The sequence below is a fragment of the Haemaphysalis longicornis genome, unplaced genomic scaffold (genome assembly GCF_048455015.1).
Source record: "Haemaphysalis longicornis isolate Haplotype H1 unplaced genomic scaffold, Haemaphysalis longicornis Haplotype H1 scaffold_4, whole genome shotgun sequence".
NCBI classification, from domain to species: Eukaryota; Metazoa; Arthropoda; class Arachnida; order Ixodida; family Ixodidae; genus Haemaphysalis; species Haemaphysalis longicornis.
In genome coordinates, this window is record NW_027526361.1 from 6,069,686 (window position 1) to 6,092,198 (window position 22,513).

Below are 22,513 nucleotides of genomic sequence, written 5' to 3' on the forward strand. Positions count from 1 at the left end.
TGCAGTGGAAAATGTTTTGCTTACAAGCATTCTACGCCCGCTTCCAGTGTAAGGCCAATGGAGCTCATTCTGTGCAGTCTACGCACTTACGTTATGTGTAGCGCAGGTCTTATCTTAAAGGGGCACTGACACAAAAATTTTGCATCTTGTTTTTTTTTGTTGCGATAAGTAGCTAGTGACCTACTTATAACCTGTAGAAACTTCATTTGCTTCAGCGTGCGACGGTTGTTTAATTAGAGGCATTTTCAATGCGGTCAGTCGCAGTTTCGGTTTCAGTGAGTGCCACGAAACGATGGATTTTGTGTGAACAAAGCTGACCACGTGACCGTCGGAGGGATATCACAGAGCAGAGCCGCCGTAGCACTGTCGAATCCGCATCGACGGCAGTTTCTGCGAATGCCCCCACGTACTGATCTCGTGAGGCGTTTAATTATTAAAAAGCGACCGTGGATGTGACACAGGCGCTGCGAGTGCAAATGCTACCGCGGCTAAAGAACGACGCGCGACGCTCGAGACGGTGGGTGGAAAGACTCGCGCTGGGAGCAGCCGGCCAGTCTGCCTACAGGTCCGCCTACAGATGTGTTCGGCTCAGCACTGCGGCGGATATTCGAGTGCCGCTCTCGTAAGCGGTGCAGATGACAATTTTTAATGCAACCCGCCGTCGCATCATAACTCCTTTCTCATGTAAGCCACCATGGTCGGGACTTGGGGACAATTTCGTGCAGCGGTAACAAGCTATCACTCGAGCTACCTGCACCGGCCTGGGCACTTCGCGGCCGTGGCCGCCGCCTGCACAGCGACCGTGCGGCTAGCTCAGTGCGCTTTTCGTGCCTCCGGCGCGTTTTCGCATCCAATTGTAATAAACAGTAATAGAAACAGAGTGCCTGGAATCGCTGTAGAACTTTGGTCGCGGCCAGCTGCCCGATTAGCTGACGAAATCACGGCGCCTCCGCCGCCAACGATCGGGTCGTTCGTTCTCGAGAGCAGAAGCTCCGCCCTCCGGCGAGCCGGGCGAGCCGGCAAGAAACGCCGGTAGTGCGGAAGCGGCAAACACAAACTCGTGACGTGTTTGGATGTTGTTTATTTACAATTGCGCGTGGTCCTCTGCTGGCTGCTCGGTTGCGTTTCGCATACTTCAAAATTGATTTTAAATATGTTCTAGGCTGTATTCGCCGCTGATATTTTGCAGATGATGTATATGTGTTCTTACCAATCTATCTCCGAAGTTATCTCGCCTTCAAAATTTTGTGTCAGTGCCCCCCCCCAAAAAAAAAAAACAACAGGCTATGAATTATGCATACAAGAAGCGTTATACCACTACCAATATGTCCAGCAAATACCAACCCTAAACACACAGACATCACGCACCAGAACTGCGCTGTTGACGGCGAAAAAAAAGCGAACATGGCAGGATAAGCACTCACTCAAAGCGGAATAATTCAGCTATCGGCATTTGTCAAGCCATGCCAGTTAAATTTTCTGCTTCTGTTTCGAGTCTGTAACGCAGTTCATCTCGTAGCTTCTACCAGGCCTTCGGGCGGACATGAGAAGCTGGTGCTTTGTAACAACGTCAATCTGGTTAACATTTCGGCACAGCCCAAATATTGAGTCTGCTGTAATGAGCTCCGCCTTGGTGTTCTGAAATGGTTGCATTATTCTCTGTCAAGTTTTCAATGCTTCGTGCATAAATGTCCTTAGTCTGCCTGAAGGCGTGTACTATCCAGTAACTTTTCTGAGGTGGCCATATGTGTAGGTACCACTCCTGGATAAGGTAGAGCAGGTCGCTGCAAAGTAACTTTAAATTTAGCAAGAAAAAATAAAGTTGTCTGACCATACTCTTGCGGTTAGGCATGTTCTGTGCAAGTTGAGCAAAATCTTGATGCGTCTGGAATTTTGTTGTGAAGTCTGAGGAAAGAATTATATTGAGCTCCTACCATTCTGGTTTTAAATGTTAATAATGAAAGGACGTACTTTTTAGCAGACGCGTGCGCTGCCATTGTTCAGCCGAGTACACACTGCCGGTTTTAAAGCTAAATGATAAAACAGCATGGGCGGGACTGCACAGGATGCATAGGAATTTTGTAGCTTTAGTTGGCGAATCGGGTAATAGAAATCATGCTGGGAAGCTTCTTGGTCCACCAGAAAACAGGGAGCACTAACACAGGGAATTAGTTGCACATTACCTTCAGGCTTTGGTGGATGCTCGAAACGAGACAGCATTTTGTTGCCCGCAGGGCACCAAGAAAACGTGTAATGGCATGGCCCCGCGTACATAAATTCTACGGAATACCATGTTTCAGCATGAAACGGACAGTAATTGTACTCGCTTGGTTGACATCAGCCGTGATGTTCAAACTGAAGCATGGTTTCAGGCTACGACATAATATATTGGCAAAAAATTGCAAAGTTGCTTACAATGATAATTCCTCTGTCATTTTGGATACTTAAGTAATGCTGACTATTGCTCAAAATTTCCTTCATGAAACATTTAGGACGTAGTGGATCCACGCAGAATCACATCCGCGTGCATCCGTATGTGAAGGCGAGGGGTAATGGGGAAGGGGGGGGGGGGGGGCGTGGAAGTGTGCTGGTGTTCCCGAGAGGGAGAAAGTGTCGTATGAATAGGGAACTGCAAGGCGGTTAGAGGTCAGCGTTAGCTCGTGACTCCGTCGGCAAGAATTTTTTTTTTTTTGCTTCACTTTCTATATCGAATTTTCGCTATATCGAACTATTTTACAATCCTCCCGCTGTTCGATATAAGCGGGCTTTACTGCATGTAATAAATAAGTTTTTGTTGGTTATTCTAGATGTGGTTATTCTAGGTTATTCTATTTATCATGAAAAATAGACACAGGAAAGAAAAATACAGGGCAGGCACTTGCTACCAACTCATGTACACTGTGAGGAAGACACTATCGTAGCAAAAAACGTGTTTGTCGGAGCACTGAAGCGTGCATACATGTGTATACGGGCGTGCATCGTTTGCATAAACTCCACCTTGTTGTGTTAATGAACACATCGCTTTGTGTTTCTGCCCTGATTAATGCAACATCTGTCGATCCCCGGCTTACAGGCTTCGGAGCACGCAGCAAAGCAGGCAGCGCAAGGCCATCCTGAAGCAAGAACTGGAGAACAATGCGGCGGCTGCGGCGAGCAGCAGTGGCAACAACAATGCGGCAGCGGGCGGCGGCGGGGCAGCTGCGGGCGAGGCCTGCCAGGCCAACCACGTGGGGGGGGCCTCGACGCCCTCCTCATCGCACAAGGACCCTGAGGAAAGCAGCACCAAGGGTGAGACGGCCAGTGAGGCTGGCGACAAGGCCAGCAAGAGCGGCCGCGACGAGGAGGAGGACAACGAGGACGCCGCCAATGACAGCGGCAACGAGAGTGACGACCCCCAAGAGGCCGACAATGCCGAGGAAGAAGAGGTTGGTCGCGTCTTCTGCACAAGAAGCGATTGCAGAAGACAAACGCCAACTCGCATGCTAATGAGGAGGCCCAGAGGGCTTGTGCTTTTGAGCTACAGAACGCTTAAAGGGACACTAAAGGGTGGAAACAATTTGGCCTGTATCAGTAGATTACGGTGCCGAGAGCTCAGAGACATTATTCTCGCAACTAGCAGTTGTATAACCCTTCGAGGGTTTTTGCCGTACATGTACGGCGGCGTTTTTTCGTCCCGGGAGGTCTTTGCCGTACAATTTCGCACCATAATGATGATGCATGCTCTCTGGGAGGTGCTGCCACTTCCTAGGACTTACAAGAAGCGTTTGAAATTTGATTGTGCTACCTTCTTGCAGAGATAAACAGAACTCTCTAGCTTCAGCGCGTCATGCGGTCTGTGTCAACACCCTTTCGTGGTTCCAGTTTCGGCGCGTGATCACGACAGCTTGATTGGCACTCCCTTGCAGGGGCGGCGGAAGTTGATTTATATCTATAATGATGCTGCCCTTAGCTTGTTTATAACCAACGCTCACGAGGTATTCTCGTTTACTGAGTTGCCTTCAAGTTCTTCGGATGCACAGCCAAAGCGGTGATATGGCAGAATGAACTGCCCGTTCTTTCGACACCGACAGCGATGACTCTTTCGACTCAAATTTTGCTCCATTCACCGAGTCTGAATTGGGAGACGGTTTTTCGTTGGAAGAGGACAGCTCATCTTCGGACGATGAATTGCATTCAACCAGTTCGACCTCCAACCTCAGTGCAGCCGCAACATCCTCAAAGCAGGCAAGATGCAACATCCTCAAAGCAGGCAAGATGCGACGATGCCCAGTGGGACGCAGGATTTTTTGCCATCTCTTTTCACCTTTGAGGACTCGCAATCGGGGCAGGTTGCAGCCTCTCTGCTCCTGCTAGAAGCGAGCGAATTGGATTATTTCAAACTGTTTCTCAAAGGAGAACTTTTGTGGCTCATTGTCACGGAAACTAATACAGTCGAACACGGATATATCGAACTCCAAGGGGATCGCGAATTAGTTCGATATATGAAAAATTCGATATAAAAAATATGGGCTCTGAGACCTCACCTATGGCGGACGATCACTTACCGATCGTCGCATTTAAGAATGACAACTAATTCCGCACTCACGACGCAACAGGACGGTTTGTTTCCGTGAAAAAAAATCGCTGATCTTAGCCTGCTTCTTCGTCCAGGAAATGAAATTAAAGACGCTGGTCTCGATCTTCTCGAGGCTGCACAACTAGGAAATTCCAGCAGTACGCTGCGCCTTCGCACACCATGCACAACACGCACGCAAAAGAAGAACAGCGCACACGTACCACAAGAACTTTGAAGGTAACAATTCCAAGGCTCTCTGAACGGACTCCAACAAAGCGCTCGCGATGGTCACCTCCGAGAGAAACAGTGATCTCTGAAAGGTGCGGGACAACTCGCCAAACAGCAGCAACAGCAGCAAAATGCAAAAGAAGGAGGAAGCCGCCAGCGCCTTCGTTCCCTCTTCCCTTTCCCGAGACGACATCGGGGGAAGACAGACCCAGAGAGAGAGAGAAAAAAAAACTCTTTTTCGGCAAGCCGAGGAACGTACGCAGCCGCAAAAAAAAAGGACGTGCGCAGTCGGGGCATCCCTACCTCGCACTGTAACATTTTCCGAGCGTTCGGGCTTGTGTGCCTAGAGAGATTTAGCATACCGGGCTCCGTCCGCTAACGCTATGGTGGCCGGTAGCGGGGCCCGACTGGGCAAGCGCAAATTCGTTCCGTAGGCGGGATTAGTTCCGCAAGCCAGTCTTCGCCATGCCCGCGCATTCCTGCACATCCCCCCCAACCTCAATCGGGGGTGCAGCGACCGCCGAAGAGCACCTTCCAGCTCACGCGGCGTTCGATATACCCTATGTCGGAAAAAATACGGTTCGATATAAACGTACGAATTCCTATACTTTTACACAGAATTTTCAAGGGGATAATTTACGAGTTCGATATAGACAATAATTCGATATACCCGTGTTCGATATATCCGTGTTCGACTAAGTACGGGAGTGAAAAAGCAGGTGCATTTTACTCTGGCGCATCGCGGCTCAGAGCCTGAATGGATGTGGATCTGCAAAAGCTTCACTGCTTCGCGGCAACACTGCTGCTTATGTGCCTGGTGCGGAAGAACACCCTGCAAGGACTGTTGGTCGACGGACCCGATCCTGGTGACCTCGTTTTTTTGGGGAGATTTTTCCCATGAATCGCTTTGTTCTTCTGCTGCGCGTCCTGCACTTCAGTTCGATAGCGGGAGAAATGTGATCGCCTAAGGGACGTCAGACCGGTCGGGGAGGGCATTCAAGAAAACTTTTCAAAACTTTTCCTTCCACACCAATATTCATCTCGTATACCTTGGAGAGGCCAGGCCGCCTTTCATTCCGGCAGTACAGTGTAGACCCCTTATAGCATATGTCGCAGGAGCTGCGAAAATCTGCACAATAAGCGGTACCACAATATAAACAAAACGTGCGAATAAAACCATATCGCAAGCTTCCTTTCAATCATTCTTTATCATCACTCAAACGAATGCCACTCGAAAACAGAGGTACGATCTTGATTTCGTATTTTTTTCCCCGCATCAGATGCTGCTGCATGTTCTTACAAAACGTGAGCCCGGCTTTTAACTTACAATACTTTGTGTTTGTTTTGAGAGATCTGCGTCTCTTAGCATCTAGAAGAATAGATGCCACAGAGAGGGAAGACTTATGCTGGCAAGACGACAGGATAGGAACAAATGCAAGCCGTGTGCATGTGTGTGTGCGTTTTTTAGGATAGGAACAAATGCAAGCCGTGTGCATGTGTGTGTGCGTTTTTTTTTTTTTTTTTTTCCTTTCTTTTTATTCTTACCTTGCGTGAAGCCTAGGAGGTTGCTTATCAACACAACGCACGGGTAGTGGAAACTTTCAGTGTCGCGGCTGGACTGGCTGTCTCCAGATGTTCGAAAAGAACAAGGGTGGTTGCTTATCTGTGCAAGGTTGTAGTAATGCAACAACTTACCGCACGGGTGGGTGAGGGAGGGGGTGCGGGAAGAGGAGGGCGGTTTGTTATTTTTACAGGTGTGTTGAAAGCAAGGGCAGAGGGCAGTTGTGGTTATCACGTGAGTGCAAACTCAACATGCAAAGTAAAGGGTGCTTTGCCATTTTTTTTTCCTTCAATTTACTGTGTGCGCCTAAGTTTATTATTTCGCTACCGCCGGAGAATTGACCAATTTTTAGGGGTCCAAGAAAACATTTTTTTCCTGCTAAAAAAATTGGTTAGGCACTAATTACAGGCACACAAAATGCAGAATATTTAGTGGCCTTTCCGATAACACCAGTTTTTAAATGTTTTTATATATCATAGTTGTGAAAAAAAATATCAAAATCAAAATTTTTGTCAAGTCGAAAAAATGATGAAAAGGAGTTATGTATATGAAACCACCGGTAGTAAAAAATTAGAATATACATTTTGTAGAAAAACATTTCGAAAACCCGCCCTAGAAAAAATGTCGACTTGCGCGGAACAGTTTGTCAGATATAAAAAAAAATGTTAGCACGCAGGGTGCTCGTGTAATGCGGTGAAGCCCAACCTTCAATTCAAAATGTGCAATTTCGGGTGGTTCCATGGAATAAATCTGGCGGTTTCACATTACCAGAGGCGCTAATTTGCCCCCAAATAATGTAAAAACATCTTGTGAAATGACTGACCTTGCATTTACAGCGAGCACAATATTTGGGACTAGCACGTGATGCGAAAAAAAAACATGCACGAAGTTGAAAACGGAACGCCGTGGTTGATGCTTCTTGACGTTCACAGTCAGTTATCTCACAAAACATAAAGCTGAGCTTTATTATCACCTTCTTACTCGCAATTGTAGCCTTGATCGCAAAAATGAGGTATGATGCGCTAGAATCGTGCCCTGCGATCTTTGGCCGAGTAGCAGTTGCACGATGAAAAAGATCAACACAACGAGCCTCCTCTATTGCAGCGCTACCTAACAGTTTTCAAATGAAACAGTACAAAAACTTATCGGAGACTCCGTCCGAATAGACAGTTCAACTAAGCAGCAACATTAGACACCCGGATATACCCTCGCGTGGAAACGAAACTGAAAGGTGAACAGTTGGCAGTGTAAGGCCGGTTTGAAGCGCTGTCCTCGGCAGAACAGATATCTGGCGACTGGGTGTGATCTTTTGACTTGCATCTGAAGTTCTTTTTGCAGAAATCGGGTTAGGGTGGGGGGAAACCAGGAGCGGCGTGCTTTGTTCGAGGATCAGTCGCGGACGCTCCAGGCGCCATGGCAGGTAGCCTTGAAGTTGGGTAACTGCTTAGTAGCACTAAATATGAATTTCGCGATTCAGAAACGAAACCGAAACTGTTGTAAACTGTGCGCGAATGGTCCTGGGGTAAGTAGAACTACCACAGAACTTAGAACAACGTGCGCAGAGGCAATAAAGCTGCCTAAAATCATAAAGTAGCTTTGCGTCCAGGCACTGCTTGACATTTTCAGCCGATTTCTGAGAATATTACTGTGAGAGTGCTAACCTAAGGATTGAAAATCGTTTGCTGGTTCACCATTCACGCCCTGATAGGAAAAAAGAAACGCTGGTGCAGAGTAATTACGAGTGGCACGCATTCTTCGTTGGTAGCAGTGATGCGCAATGACCACGCCCCTTTTCCACACCCAGGTGATTCAAAAGCATGTCAAAAATCACGTTTCCGTTGCAAAAAATGAAAACAAAACTGATTTTGAAAGGCCATTTTCTGATCTGGGCTGGGTCAAATGGCTGAATCCATCTTTCTTTCCTTTTTGCGACCCTGGCCCCAGCTGCACTGGTGGATGAGCGGACAGGCCGAAAAACCTCACTGTAAACAGTATTGGGCTTCAGGCAACCGCATTAAAAGTGGCGTGCTTATGCATTGAGTTCTATGGTAGGCGTACCAGTGGCCAGGAAAACCTGCATTATATCTGGTGCCGCACTATAAGGGGTCTAGAGTGTGCATACCATCTAAAAGACACTGGTTTGGAGTGAAGATGTTCATGATGTATAACCTGTAAACCGGGTATGTACTGAGGTTTCTAGTTGATACGGGAGCTGCTGTTGGCCTGGCCAAAACAAAAGAGCTTGGTTATGCGGGCTCTGTTGTTGCTGACCCTCTGGCAGACTTTCTTGGAAAACGTTGCTCTCTGCTTGTGGACAGTTGGTACTCGAGCCCAATGCTCTTTGAATTTCTGCAGAGCCACAGATCAAATGCATGCGCAACTGTGGGAATCAACAGGAAAGGCCTGCTCTCTTTCAAAAAGAAGATGAAGAATAGAAAGCTTTCACACAAGCACTCTGTTTGCCTTGAAATGGTTGAACAAGCTTATATAAAGATGCTCCAGATGCAAGATTCTGATAAGGGGGACAGAGTAACCAGAGAGAAAAAAAGAAAAGGCCTGTAATGTGTGCTTGAATACACGAAGAAAATGGGACTTCTCGACAGTATAGACATGCAGCTGAGCTTCAGTGAAAGCATCAGGAAAACTCGAAGTGGAACAAGAAGTTCTTCTTTCACGTGCTCGACTTGTCACTGCTGAACGCACTTATTCTCTACCCCGAGAGAACTGGCACCCCGCCAAGCCTGCTGTGCTTAGAAAGAGAGCCGCGACCAAAATATTGGAACAGTACAAGACCCAGATCTAAGGATCAAGGCGCGGAAAATGAACCACAGACAACCTGCTGCAATGGACGGCGCGCCACTTCCTGAGAGGGTGCCTCAGACCTCTGTCCCAGGCAGTCACACAAAGGAGATGTCGTGTGTGCCGACTGCGATACGGCACTGTTTCAAAGGATACTACACTCTGAAATACTATTGAACATTTGTGCAGTTCTCAGTGATGCTGACGCCAAAATACTGTTTCTGATTTTTCTTACAATTTATTCCAGACTTTAGACATTTTGTACATTCAAATCCGCAATAAAGTAATTTGACCATGTGGGGAAGTTGTTTTAAAAAAAACTCGACCCTCGAAGGGTTAACAAGGCAGAAAATGTCAGAAACATGAAAACTGGCGTCGATGGCCCGTATGCTTTTGGGTGCTACGATTTGGGACGTCACAAACGTTGTGAATGGGGAAAGCACATCAGAGAAGCATATATAAACATTTTCCTGAAATAAACACTTCTTATGTGGTTGAGCACGTGAATGAAATGTAAATCAAAACTTCCCGTGAGCTGATCTAAAACTACAGCTTGTATACATTGCGAGACAGGCTGCTTCCCCCACACTTGAATCAGCCATCGTGCTTACAATTTCGTTTTGAAAAAGCATTGGTGTGCATTTAGCAAAGTCAATAACTTACGAAAGTGAATGCCCGAGCTTCTGTAAGTAATAACCCTGGCAGGAAGCGGCAACAGGAACAAGATGTACTGCTGGGGGTTAATTCTTTCGCAACCTCGGAGAAACGGCCGGTTTTGAGTGCTTCCAGGAAACTTTTTTTTTTTTTTCCCCTCTCTTGAGCTACGGGACACACTTAGCATTGCTATGCATGCGATTGTAGCTTACAGATTTCTCTTTCAAACACATAACAGTAGTTTTGGGAAAGGTGATTGAGTATTTATTGGTCAACGAAACAAAATAAAATGCACAAGAAAGTATACACAAAACAGAAATGGGTGATCTTATTGAGCCTAAAAAAGGTATGATTCAATATGTACATCAATGCTGTACACCAAGTTCTGGATTTTTGCGGGCCCACCAACCTAACAGCCCTGGTGGCTGTGCCAGTCCGGGAAGCCACTTGAGAGTCAGTCGGTCTCTCTGAAATATGCGTCCAAGCATGCTTGTTCGTGTTCTGACACAAAATCCTTATCGCTGCAGCAGTAAAAGACACGAAAAAAAAATAGCGCTCTTGAGAAGCAGCGCGCGTTTACACAAGCTAATTTTACACAAGCGCCAGACTATCTTAAAGGTGATAACGCAATACGGCGCGGTGCATTTGGCAAAATATCCCCACTGCACGTCATCCAGACCCTACACATGAAAGTAATGCCGCAGTCATCAGATATTAGGTGTGTTTTGTTTATAAATACAGCGCGAAGTCAAAAATGAACCTTCCCTGGCAGCACCTGTTGAAGTCTGAGGCTGTTGAATGGGAGAGTTTTCATCAGTACTAAAATCTGAAGAATCCACATCGTTGCTGGAGACATCACTGTTGCTAGGGTAAAAAAAAAAAAAAATCAGGAGCAGCAGTGGCCAAAGTGGCGCTGTGAAACAGGACACCGTTTTCACCCAACCCGCCGCTACCTTAGGTTCAAATTTCACTCGCGACGCTGTCAGCCCACGCGAAATGTAAACAAATGGCAACGAAACTGAAAAAGAGGTTTACAATGAATATGCCAGACAGTGTCAGTTGTCCAGATAGCACCGTTTTTAGTTTTTGCAAAAGGCTTCAAAATCATCGTTCACAGGTGAACGATGGCCTATGGTGCGGTCGCGAAAGAGTTAAGGGGGGATGTGGCCTCTGCGAAAGAATTGATTTTTGGGAAACCACATATTTGGGTTGCATATGTCACAATGAGAATGGACTGCAAAGCTCCGTGGCTGTGACAGCGAAGGAGGTAGCGCCACCTGATGGACAAAATAATAGCAGCCGCAATTCCTTCCATGGCTGCGCAATGAAATGCCGATCGCGGCGGCCGCACAGTTTCTTCACCTGCAGCGGAGGCCGCTAACTGAACCTATGGCGAGTGCTTGTGACGTTATCTGGCCGCGCTAGGAAGCCTCTCCTCCCCTCCTGTCTTGTTCTTGCTCCGTGGCTGTGGGTGGCCAGTTTTAGGCGGCCTAAATCCTAAAAGTGCGAGCCAGCCTCCTCGGCCAGAGAGACATTGTTGGGGTCGGCCATCGCTTGGGGACGTAACAGCTACCGGTGCGAGCGTACTACCACCTGGCTGTGATAGGTAGCTTAGTGCCAACCGTTTGCTCTCTAGACTGCACCGGTGCTTCGCTCCTACTTTGTTACGCAATGGCTACGTCACGAAAAAATGAAAGGGAAAGGGGGGAGAGGAATGCCCGCTCTGTTTACTTATTTCTCAGCAAAGAGCACATCGTTGCCCGTCAAACAAAAGCCTAGAGAGCTACGAAATGTGTGATCTTTCGGTGAAAACAATTTCATTCAGCCTCTAGTGTCCCTTTAATGCTGTGTGCAGTATTTCGGAAGCCCGGTGTCGCTCTCGGTCACCCCTATTTGGCTCGCAAGTACCATTTGATATCAGGCATGTGTAAAATTAAGATGTTTTTAAGTAACTGCAGTCTGTTTATAGCTGAGAGCTACGAAATGTATGATCTTTCAGTGAAAACAAAATTTCATTCAGCCTCTGTGTCCCTTTAATGTTGTGTGCAGTCTTTCAAAAGCCCGGTGTCACACTCGATCATCCCTATCCGGCATCTGTAAAATTAAGATGTTTTTGAGTAACTGCAGTCTGTTTATAGCTGCTTTGATACTTGTATTACGTTTGTGGGCCTAAATTCCTAGGTGTCTTGAGTTAAAAGAGACCACAAACACAATGTACAACTTTGCTCCAATCGAAAGATTGCCCTGTCAGAATGACACTGGTGCCAGTTTTCAAATCCACCTGTCTCATTGTTACTGTGGTTACTGTTTGCAGGATAGTGAATCAAGCCTCACAAACGAAGAACTGGAGAAAAGAATTGAAAAGCTGTCAAAGGTTTGCATCTTCTTTCACTGCTTTGTAATACCGTAGGGCATATTTACAGAGCAGGTTTTCTCAGTCTTTTTATTTCACAGTGGGCACACATAATGAAAAATAACTGGAAGAAAGTGTGTGTGCGTGTGCAGAGGTTTGACCAGGGCAAATGAAGCGTTGTTCATAGAAGGCATACAGTCGAACCCCGAAATAGCGAATCCACCAAGGAAAGCCAAAAAATTCGCTTTAGCGGGAATTTCGCTGCTCTGAGAATGAAAGATAAGTGATGGGAAAATAACCCGCAAACGGAAAACTTTAATATTAAAGTTAGTTATATATTACTTTGTGAGCCTTACCTTGGAGCAACTTCACAGCTCAGCTCTCACACTGCAAGAAGTGCTTCATTGCTAGTCGTGCACGGGTTCGCCTTTTCTGCACGTTTTTCTCCCTGGTCCTCGGCATTGAGTATGACTAACCATGCAAGGGAAATTCAGCTTGTTCTGTTGACGAACTTTGCCATGCAGTGACACCGCATTGTTCCAATGCTGTCCACAAAGCTGAGTGAACCCCCTTTTTTGACATCCAGAAAGGCCACAGCTGTCACTTTTTGGTTTGGGCACGTACGCCATTAAAGAGTGGCGTCCTTGCCCTTCAAAATGGCGCGGCGAGCTCCAGGCGGTTCCAAACTCCCATTTTCCACTTGGGCCACTGACTTGAGCAATAATGGCTGCCCTATCTTGTAGCGACAAAAAACTTTCGCTTTTGATTGAGAGCGAACGGGCCGATTGCCTCACACGCTGTTCAGCAGTAGCCAGCTAGCGTAGCCCAAGCCAAAGACGTGCCGTGAGTCCCCATATGTCGCCCCCTGGTGGTGTAGCCTCCACGATCACATGTTGCATGGTTTGTTATGAAAACAAATGTGGTAGCAGCCATGCAAGTGCTCTGTAACAGAATTTTACGCAATTTGGGTCTGCAAAAAATGCATGTGAGCACTTTTTGGAACCTGTTAGCCTCAAATGGGTAGATAAATGTCGATTGAACTTGCAGAGAATTTCGTTAACACAGGTTTCCTTCCAAAAACATTTCGCTGCTGCGAGATAGGAAATACATGAGCTTCTATAGACGTTCGCCGGGGATCCGAAAGTATTTTGTACTCGCAGGAGGGAGTTCATTATCGCGGGGTTTGACTGTACTTGCACAAAGATTGTCACAGATTATGTTATTCAGTGACAAGCTTCAAAAGAGAGCTGACATTCAATGTAGGATTTCTATGTGGGGGTTTGTGAGCGGTTTAAGGAAGCTCTGCTCTAATGGCGGCTCCGGGTGCAAATCAAAGGCGATCATCGCGAGTGTTGGCACAAACGATATAAGACCACGGAAAGTTACAGAAACGTTGCTATGCAAAACTTGGTGAGCACATTTTCGTGCCTTTTAGAAAGCCTGCTGGGATGTCGCTAGCAAAAAGGTGTAGCTGACTGGAACAAGTTAGTGAAGTAAATAAATGACTATTTGGGCATTTTCCTTATATTTTTGGCAACCCTGAGGGGTTTGTATCGTCACAGTGGGACTGCACTCAGTTGTGCCCTTTCTAGCACACACGTAGTCCGTGATGTGGTTACGCTTGTTGATAGCTTTCTGGTAAGAGACAGTTGGTGGCCCCCCCCTGCAGCAGCAGACCCAGTACCAGAGCAAGGTGGCGAAGGCGAGCAGCAGCATCCGTGCGGTGATGCTGGGGCAGGACCGCTTCCGGCGGCGGTACTGGCTGCTGCCCCTGGCCGGGGGCGTCTTTGTCGAGGCCATGGAGTCCTGCGAGCAGGACGGCATGGGCGACTTCGTGGCCACCGACTACATGGCAGATGAGGATGACAGCAGCAGCAGCAGCGGGGACTCGTCGGCTGCCAAGGGGGCCCACAAGGGCACCGCCCCGAAGGAGGAGAAGAAAGGGGAGGGCGACGAGGCGAAGGGGCTGGGGGAGGGGGACGACAAGGACAGCAAGCCGCCCGTTCTCGTCAAGGAAGAGCCGAAAGCAGCGGAGCAGGTGGAGGACGACGCTGCCAAGGAGGCCGCTCTGAAGACGACCGAGGTCAAGAAAGAGCCCGACGGTGCCGAGAAGACTGACGGCGACGAGGTGGGCAAGGGAGGGCCCGCAAAGGAAAAGAAACCCGAGAAGGCCCCCAGCGCAAAGGAGGCCCCCACCGCAGCCGTGCCCACGTCGGCGTCGAACCTCTCGGCGGTAACCATGTCGACGTCCTCGGCCCCAGCGACGCCCGTGTCCTCTAAGGCCAAGAGCCCCCTGCCGGAGCCGACGCTGGAGCAGAGCTGGATGCTGCACTCGCCGTTCTTTGCGTCCATCATTGCGGGCAACATGCTGTTCAACAGCGGCACCTTCTCAGCGCCCCCGTCGTCGGCCTCCTCGCCCAGCCCGTCCCCGCAGGTGGGGGGGGCAGCAGGCAAGGAGGCCGGCCCAAGCCCCCTGCTTGGCCCCGGGGGCTTCAGCGCGCCCCTGTCGGCCGAGCAGATGCTCAAGGGCCTGGTGCAGCAGAAGCGGCCCAAGCCGTGGTTCAGCGTGCTGCCCCGGGTGCCCTGCGACGAGGAGTCCCTGGCCCGGCTGCCGGGCTCCAAGGACGGCGGAGAGGACGACGACCTGGAGGAAGAGGCCTCCTCCACGGTGGGCTCCACCGTGGGCAGCCGGGTGGTGAGCGTCATCGAGACTGAGGACACCACCAACCAGTACGACAAGCCCCAGCCCGTGCCCTCGGGTGGGTGGTGTCCAGCTGTAGCCCAAGGGTGCGGCTTTAATCCCAGCCATAGTGGTGGTGACGGCGTCGAGACCACGCCTATCTCCATCGATAGTAATGAATACAAATTCAAATTTTTGCACTCTCCAAGCGCTTCTGGGCAGCTAACGTCCTCCAGAGGGTAAAAGAGGAAGTATTTCATCAGCTTCGCTTTCGAGTTTCTTTTCTCCGCCGCGGGGGGCATTTCTAAAGGTCCTTCACATTCGCGTGCATGTGGTTTCGGTTGCGGCATCGATGGCACTGGCCGGTGCCCCCCGAGAGCGGTGAACTTTGACAGATCCCAATGAATCTGAGCTGTCATCTCTGGATGATGGTAGCAGCACAGGCACGTCAGGTGACTTCCATTTGTCAGACTTTAGTGAGGATGGCAGAAGTGGGTCAAACCGCCCCAAAACGTCACCAGGCATCTGCCGGCTAGTTTCCCTTTCTCTTCGGGTCGTTCTATCATTGGCGCGCGTCGATGTAAACATAGCTGGCCTGTTCTAAAGGCTGCAGCTCTTATCTGACGGGTGTCAGCCTTGTTAAGGCAGAGCGCCAGCTGCACAGAGTGGGGCCAACCTTTGTTTCACCCACCTCGAGAACCTGCTTCACGCGGTGGCATGATGCGGTGGTATTTGCAGTATAAGGGCCTTAATTCAAAGTGCATGTTTAAATTTTTTGTTTTTGTTACTTTTTTTATAATTTTTTGATAATACTTGTTACAAACCTGTTGCTTAAAATTAGTACTGCTGGAAAGTGTTATCCTTCCTCTATAATTTCATACCTTACTCTTTAGCATAAGTAATTTTCTGTGGCAAGAAAAAAAAAAAATTCTCGGACTACCCAAAACCAACCGATTTTCCCGCGGTCACGAAAGTTGCCGTATATCCCCGGGTAATCAGCATTAATCTGGAGCCCTCCACTATAGCCCAGGTGTAGCTTTGGTGCGTTAAACCCCCTTATCAGATGAACCCCTTGTGCTGCGAACGATACGTGTGGACCGTTAGAGGTGCCCAGGCACAGACGTCTTGCAAGCAGTGCTCCCGTCACTTTTCTGCTTACGAAATATCCCAGACAATGCTCACAGCTCTCCTGCATTCCCACTGGAGACAGGGTTCGCACAGGTCCTTGAAAACCTTGAAAACCCTTGAATTCAGAAGTGCGTATTTCAAGGCCTTGAAAGTCCTGGAATTTTTAAATGGTCCTTGAAAACCCTTGACTTTCCTGGAGAGAATCAATGGCCCTGTCTTTTCACGAGAATTTAAAGTGTTTTGTTGTGGATTTTAGGTGTTAACGAATGTAAAGAAACATTGCAACAACCAAATGTCAGTGTATTGCGTAAAACTGCAACAAGTTTGGCGAATTTTCATTACGAGGCTACATTGTGAGCAGGCACTTCTCAATCCAATCCAGTGAAAGCCGGGTTGTGTTCTGTATCTCGTCTAGTCCTTGGACGCTCGCTCATTGCATGTTTGCTGTGCCGCCTCATACGCTCCATCTGCATTTGCTTTTACGTGCAAATGGCAGACGTGTACGTAGTTTGTCCTGCCTTGCAGCAACACTCGCCGATTTAATTTCATCTGATACTCTTGCTGCCAAAGCAGGAGATGCAGGCAACATTAACTAAGTTTTGAAATCAAACAGCCTCAGCAAACACAAAGGAAAAAGAAAAACCTCTAAATACCAGCCATAAAATAAAAAATAAAGCTGGGGGAGCATTTACGAACCCGTTAGCACCTACCTAATTGTGCACTAATGTGCTTAGGCATTGTGCAATAAAAAACTTTTGCATTTTGTTGGAAAAGTTATAATTAATCCCAGATAAAACGTTAGATGGGGACCTTGAAAATGTGTTTTCTGGTCCTTGAAAGTCCTTGAAAACCCTTGAATTTTTGCTTTTGAAGCCGGTACGAACCCTGTGGAGAGCTTGCGCTGTAAAACACAGATATTTGGCATTATTACTGAGATCAAACGGTCTGAGTGTTCCCTTGTGTGTTGTGGATTTCACTCGTCCATTTGTGGTTTTATAAAATTATTTTCCTGCCCCATTGTGATCAGTGTCTTTTGCTTGAGTGGCATTTTACAGGTAATTTATGACTATGCAAAGGTAACTAGTTTTATAAGCGGCTTATTTTTAATTGCAATTTTAGCAGCAACAGAACTTTTCTTTTAATTTAATTCAGAATTGGAATGTTAAATGAGCAACAATATGGGGCAATTAAAAAAGATGCGTTTATTTCACTGCCTGGTCATGTTGGCTCTTGGAACTAAGCCCGTCCAGTGCGCCACTGCAACCGGCTCGTTCCGCTGCGCAGAGTACCTGCGGGGCTGGTGGCGCATCACCGACTCGGCCCAGCTGAGGACGCTGATGGGTGCCTTGCACAGCAACGGGATTCGGGAGAAAGCCCTGCTGAAGCAGCTGGAGAAGAACTTCAACTATGGAACTGCTGCCTGCATTCCGAACAGTCACCAAGGTTTGTGCGAGCTCCATTTCTTTATGGGGCATCGGGAAACTATCAGATTTTTTCTCGAGTTTTGTATCGCGAATATTTGTACGACCCTGTGTGGTGCGTCCTGCAGATGTGGGCCTGGAGATCACGGAGCTGGACCGTGAGGTGTCGGAGAAGCACGGCGGGGCCCCTCCGCCGGACTACGAGGACCAGTGGTCCTTCGAGGTGGCCCTGCAGGTGGACTTGGCCATCCTGGCTCAGGTGGAGGCCCTTGAGCAGAGGCTGCTCGGTGCAAGCATGCAGGTCAAGGTGAGGCAAGGATAGCTCTTCTCCTCCGCTCTCCTCCTCGAGCGACGCGGGAGTTGAATATCTTTTTTCTTGCATTGCGGCAGACTTGGCGGCCACCACCAAGGGTGTCGGATGATCCGTCGGTGGAGTACCGCCCGTCCTGCGTGGTGCTGAACAAGAAGCTGCTGGCCTCGTCGGATGACGACGACGAGGATGACTCGAACGCTTCACAGGCGTCCGCTGCTCCATCGCCTCAGGAGAGCAAGCACAAGAGTCGGGACACCAAGGGCGGCAGCGAGGAGCCGGAGGTGAACGTCGCGGGGGACGAGGAGCCTCGTGCCGAGTCCCCACCGGCCTCGGAGGACGCCACCGTGGACGCCCCGAAGCAGGAGAGCCCCGCCGCGGAGGAGCACTTTGTGAACCCCATCGAGGTGGCCAAGGAGCGGCTGCTGGGCCTGGAGGCGGCCATCGAGAGGCGATACGTCCGCCCTCCGCTGGGCACGAGGTACGGGCGCACCTGAGAACCAAGCAGGGCATTGTGAATGGGCTGGCTGAACATTCACTCTGTTCCCGGTTTGCTGTGCCACCAGCAACCTGCGAGTATTGACCGAGTGCTGGTTCTTTTGTTGGGGTGCCAGTGGGAACAGCATCCCGCAGGCGGGTGGCAGCAGTGCGGGTGCCAACAGCAGCGGCGGCGCAAAGGGGGAGGACGAGTGCAAGGCCAGTGCCGCCGCGGCCACCCCGGGAGCCAGCAGCGGTGGAGGGGGGGAGGAGGAAGAGGAGGCCCAGCTGCCCCCGGGGCTGGTGCGGTGGCGGGAGGCCGTGGGAGCGTGCCAGACAGCCGCCCAGCTGGCCATGTGCCTGGCCCACCTGGAGGCCAGCATCGCCTGGGACCGGTCCATCATGAAGGCCGTGAGTGGGGGGAAATGGGGCGGAGGCTTTGGGGCCACGGTCAGAGTGGTTGCCGCCTCGCATGCCCGTGGGACCCTTTTCCAGTGCACTTTGTGTGCTGGTCTATGTTACAGTGTAGACCGCTTATAACGTATGCCGCGGGAGCCGCAAAAATCCGCACTATAACCAAAATAGGAGGTTTCTTTTGTAAATTTGGGATTCTAGCTAAGGGTTGACATATCACGAAAGGACGCGCTAAATATAGCAGTTAAAGTAACTTCTTAACCCATCTGTCGTGTGAGACCGTCTACTAGGCCAGCATTTACCCGCACCCTGGTCATACAACACTTTCGCGTGGTCTCCTGAAAGTCGTATTATCGGGGTTCCACTGTACTTGCATGAGGAGGTAACTTTTGAAGAAGTGGAGTGTTGCTCTAGTAGCGGCCTGTTAATTAGTTTTCCGCCAGAGTGACGCTTCGTTTAAAACCAGTGCCTGTCGTGGCAGTGTTTTGCCAGAGGCGGCTTTCTGCAGATAACCGGGGAATTCAGGGTGTCTGGCAACCCTGTGTGGCGAGCAGAGAGGGTGTCTGTGCACGCACAGCTTGTGCTGAGCTTTGCCCGTTGAATGGAAGGGCTAAGCTGCAAGCCCCAAAGCTTCCTCACTTCTGGGAACTTGAACAGTCATGAGCAGTACTCGGAATTCCCAACAGGAAACCACTTACAGGAGCAGGTTTAGCAAAGCCACAGTGATAAATGGTCAGCCTCATAATACCAGCACAGCAGCTGCAGAAGCTGCTTTTTTAAAACCAGTGACAGTGTTCTAGTGAAGTAGCTAAAGTTATGGTAGACGGCTTGCCTGTGCAAGGAAAACAAAGTAATTTAGAAACATGAGTCATGGCCAGCGCCTGGCAAAATGAAATGCTGGAGCTGTAATAATGCACTGCACCTACAGGTTCATGGGTGTGTACATGTGATGGGTGATGGGTGTGTACATGCTTGCGTTGCAGTCACAGAAAGGGTGACATGCTCTACTTTGTGGTCTTCCAGAGCTGCCAGTTCTGCCACAGTGGAGACAATGAGGAAATGCTGCTTCTCTGCGATGGCTGTGACAAGGGGTACCACACCTACTGCTTCAAGGTGAGCTAGTAGCATGGGCTGCACGTGTCTCCTGGTGTAGCAGCACGTGGCTATTGTCACTCTGGCGGCAACCACACGTCGGTGCTGGGAGGTCACTCGGCTGCAAGAAACAAAACAGATATTTGATTGGCTCGACTATCTTTTTTTCGTTTGTTGTACCACATTGGCATGCCGTTTTCTCAGTTTCGTATCGTTCCCCGCCTCATGTGCAAGCCCACCACACTTCCTTGACACGATGGAGTGCCGTACTTGTACGCCTTCACTCATGTAACAGAGATCACTAAGCAGAGGACATCAAAACAGACAAGTTATCTTGGGGCCCAATTCCAATTTTCACGAAGATAGCAAAGTAGACAGTTCGATGAGAAGTGTGAATGATGCAAGCTACTTTGCTGCCTGACCTGTAAAGGTAGTGCAAGTGCCTCCTTCACATGTGGCCGAGCTGAGAAAACAGATGTGCTGTTTTAGTCAGACTGTCTCACAATTCCTTAATTGTGCATTTGCCTTTTCATATTCTCCTTTTGTAATTCAGCTTTTATGGCTCAATCTAGGCTGCCTGTAATGTTTGTCATGGGAGCGGTGAAAATCTGTGCTGTGAGAAGCACCGCCGCAAACCTAATGCACATCTACAGCCTACCTCTCCAGCGTTCTTTATTTATTACCACTCAAGCAGAGGCCACTTATACGGGATACTAAATCGTGCATTACGTGCAGTCCCGAGCTGGGAGGGATTACATTGCAAATGGTGCCCTGTAGCCTTCTTTGCGGTGACGGCCACTGCTGCACAGCTTAGCTGTCTGCGAATGGAGAAGAAGGGTGAAGCGAGGAGAAAGGGGCATCCGAACATGCCGGTGACGCAGTTGCCTCTTCCGTGCAGCCCAAGATGGACCGCATTCCAGATGGCGATTGGTACTGCTACGAGTGCCTGAACAAGGTAGGCACCCCCGAGTCGTTTCTCCCAGTGTGTGCCGAGCAGAGCATCTAACAGGTCTGCTTTTCTGATTTAAACAACACGAGTGGCGTCTAAATGTCTGCCCTGGCACATTAAAGGGACACTGAAGTGAATTTGTCAAGCTCCCGTTTTTGCTTGCACTGCGTAGACTGGCTCAAATTAGCACACTTTTCATCGTTTATCCGGTTGACAAATCGGTAATTATTTTACAAAGCGCAAAAGAAGAAAAACTACCATGCGCGGTTTGCGGCGGCCGCACCAACTAAGGCTGTGACGTTGGGAGGAGGGGCGCCGTGATTGGACGATGCCCAAGGTTAGCAATCAAACAAGTTTCGGTTTCGGTTCTGTAAACATAACCAATGGCGTTGTTGGATGGGCATTCTCAATATCTCAGTAATCATCGTACCGCGCTTCTGCCATGTTGTCGGCTGTAAAATGCACAAGATAAGCCTCCCAGGACGGCTTGTAGTCGTAGCATTCACTAGCCGAGACCTACGCAGTGCATGAACGCCCTCCGCGTACCCGCAGACGCCCAAATGTCATGCGCTTTTCCCCCATATTTGGAGCTTGCCTCCCTCATGCCTGTATCGTAAAAAGCGTGTTCGCACCAGGCCAAGGGTCTGTTCATTCTGGCCTGTGCACACTGCCTGCAAGCAGTCGGTGCTTATGGCAACAGCACGCCAACGAGAACTCGCTAGCGCGCCAGTGCCAGCCTGCGCGCGTTTTGTGAACTAGTTCGTGTAGCCATGAACGTTGCGGCCCAAAAAAAGGTGAACTCAATATAGAAAACATCGGCGGAAAACAAAAAAAGTTAACTTACAAAAAAAAAAGCACGTACCCGCGGGGATTCGAACTCGTGACTTGCAAAACACTTACGGTGACGTAACTAGCGCCCCAGACCACTGAGCCACGGAGCGGGACACAAGGCCTTGTTAATATAGGGTATATATTGTACAACCGGTTTACACTTTTATTTAGTTTTGGCATTTCAAGCAGCTTAGGTGACTATTTGTTGTACTACGCTCGTGCAGTAAGCGTCGCCCGAGTTTCCACAGTAGCTCACGTCTAGCAATTGCATTTCGTAGACGTAAAAGCGTTCGCAGATGCGTAGTCGTGCTGCTGACCGCTGTGCTTGTTCGCCCAGCGCAAAAAAGTGCTTCCCGCGCCCTAGTTTTACGCTGTACGGTAAAAATATCAGTTGATTTTATTTCCTTAGTACCTATATTGACTTTGCTGACTCTTCTCCCGCCTTCAAGAGGCCTTATATTTTCCTACTGGCGTACCAGTCAGCGAAGCATCGGATGTGCGCTTGTGCAGCGCTTGTGTGAAGCGACCTTGACTTGGAGCTAGGTACAGTGTACAAACAAAGTAAAGAAAGGCACATTCTTCCATAACAGAAAAGGCTGTGTACACTAGTTGAGCAGCTATGTTCAGGTAAGAGCTAATATGCCAATTCAAAGCCAAAATACTTTTTCTCACTATGTGCAATGTGGTTGACCAGCATTCACAAACGTGTCCTGGCTTCGTTTCAACTAAGCGAACGAATTGCGACCAAGCAATTTTTTTTAACCTCCTTGATTGCGACGACCCGCCGGCGGCCGGCGGACGAAACGCTGGGCCGACTGACTCTGTCTGAAAGCCGGGGAGCCGTGCAGTAGCGCAGCCAATTGCCAGCTCATCCCCTCCTGACGTCACACGAAAACGCCGCAGAAAATGGGCGAGCGTAAAGAGAGGAGGACAGCATTTTCGAATTAGTTTTTCTACTAAATAAAATCGCGTAAACGCGCCTAGAGTGGTCAAAACATGGCCTGGGGACTCCGGACTACAATTTGCGCTAGTAATCCCGCAATGTTTACATATCACTTCAG

General features: G+C 49.1%; 1 protein-coding gene across 15 annotated transcripts in view; it reads left to right on the top strand.

Annotated features, from left to right (window-relative positions):
• Positions 1–22,513, top strand: part of LOC144178169 (bromodomain adjacent to zinc finger domain protein 2B-like) — a 121,264-nt gene that overhangs the window by 81,233 nt on the left and 17,518 nt on the right. For all 15 annotated transcript variants that reach the window (XM_077705771.1, XM_077705770.1, XM_077705774.1 and 12 more), the window contains 9 exons: positions 3,074–3,425; positions 12,112–12,171; positions 13,820–14,909; positions 17,243–17,401; positions 17,508–17,686; positions 17,770–18,170; positions 18,304–18,577; positions 19,604–19,693; positions 20,571–20,627. In XM_077705771.1, coding sequence (XP_077561897.1) covers positions 3,074–3,425; positions 12,112–12,171; positions 13,820–14,909; positions 17,243–17,401; positions 17,508–17,686; positions 17,770–18,170; positions 18,304–18,577; positions 19,604–19,693; positions 20,571–20,627 — 2,662 coding nt within the window. The remainder of the gene's footprint in view (positions 1–3,073; positions 3,426–12,111; positions 12,172–13,819; positions 14,910–17,242; positions 17,402–17,507; positions 17,687–17,769; positions 18,171–18,303; positions 18,578–19,603; positions 19,694–20,570; positions 20,628–22,513) is intronic.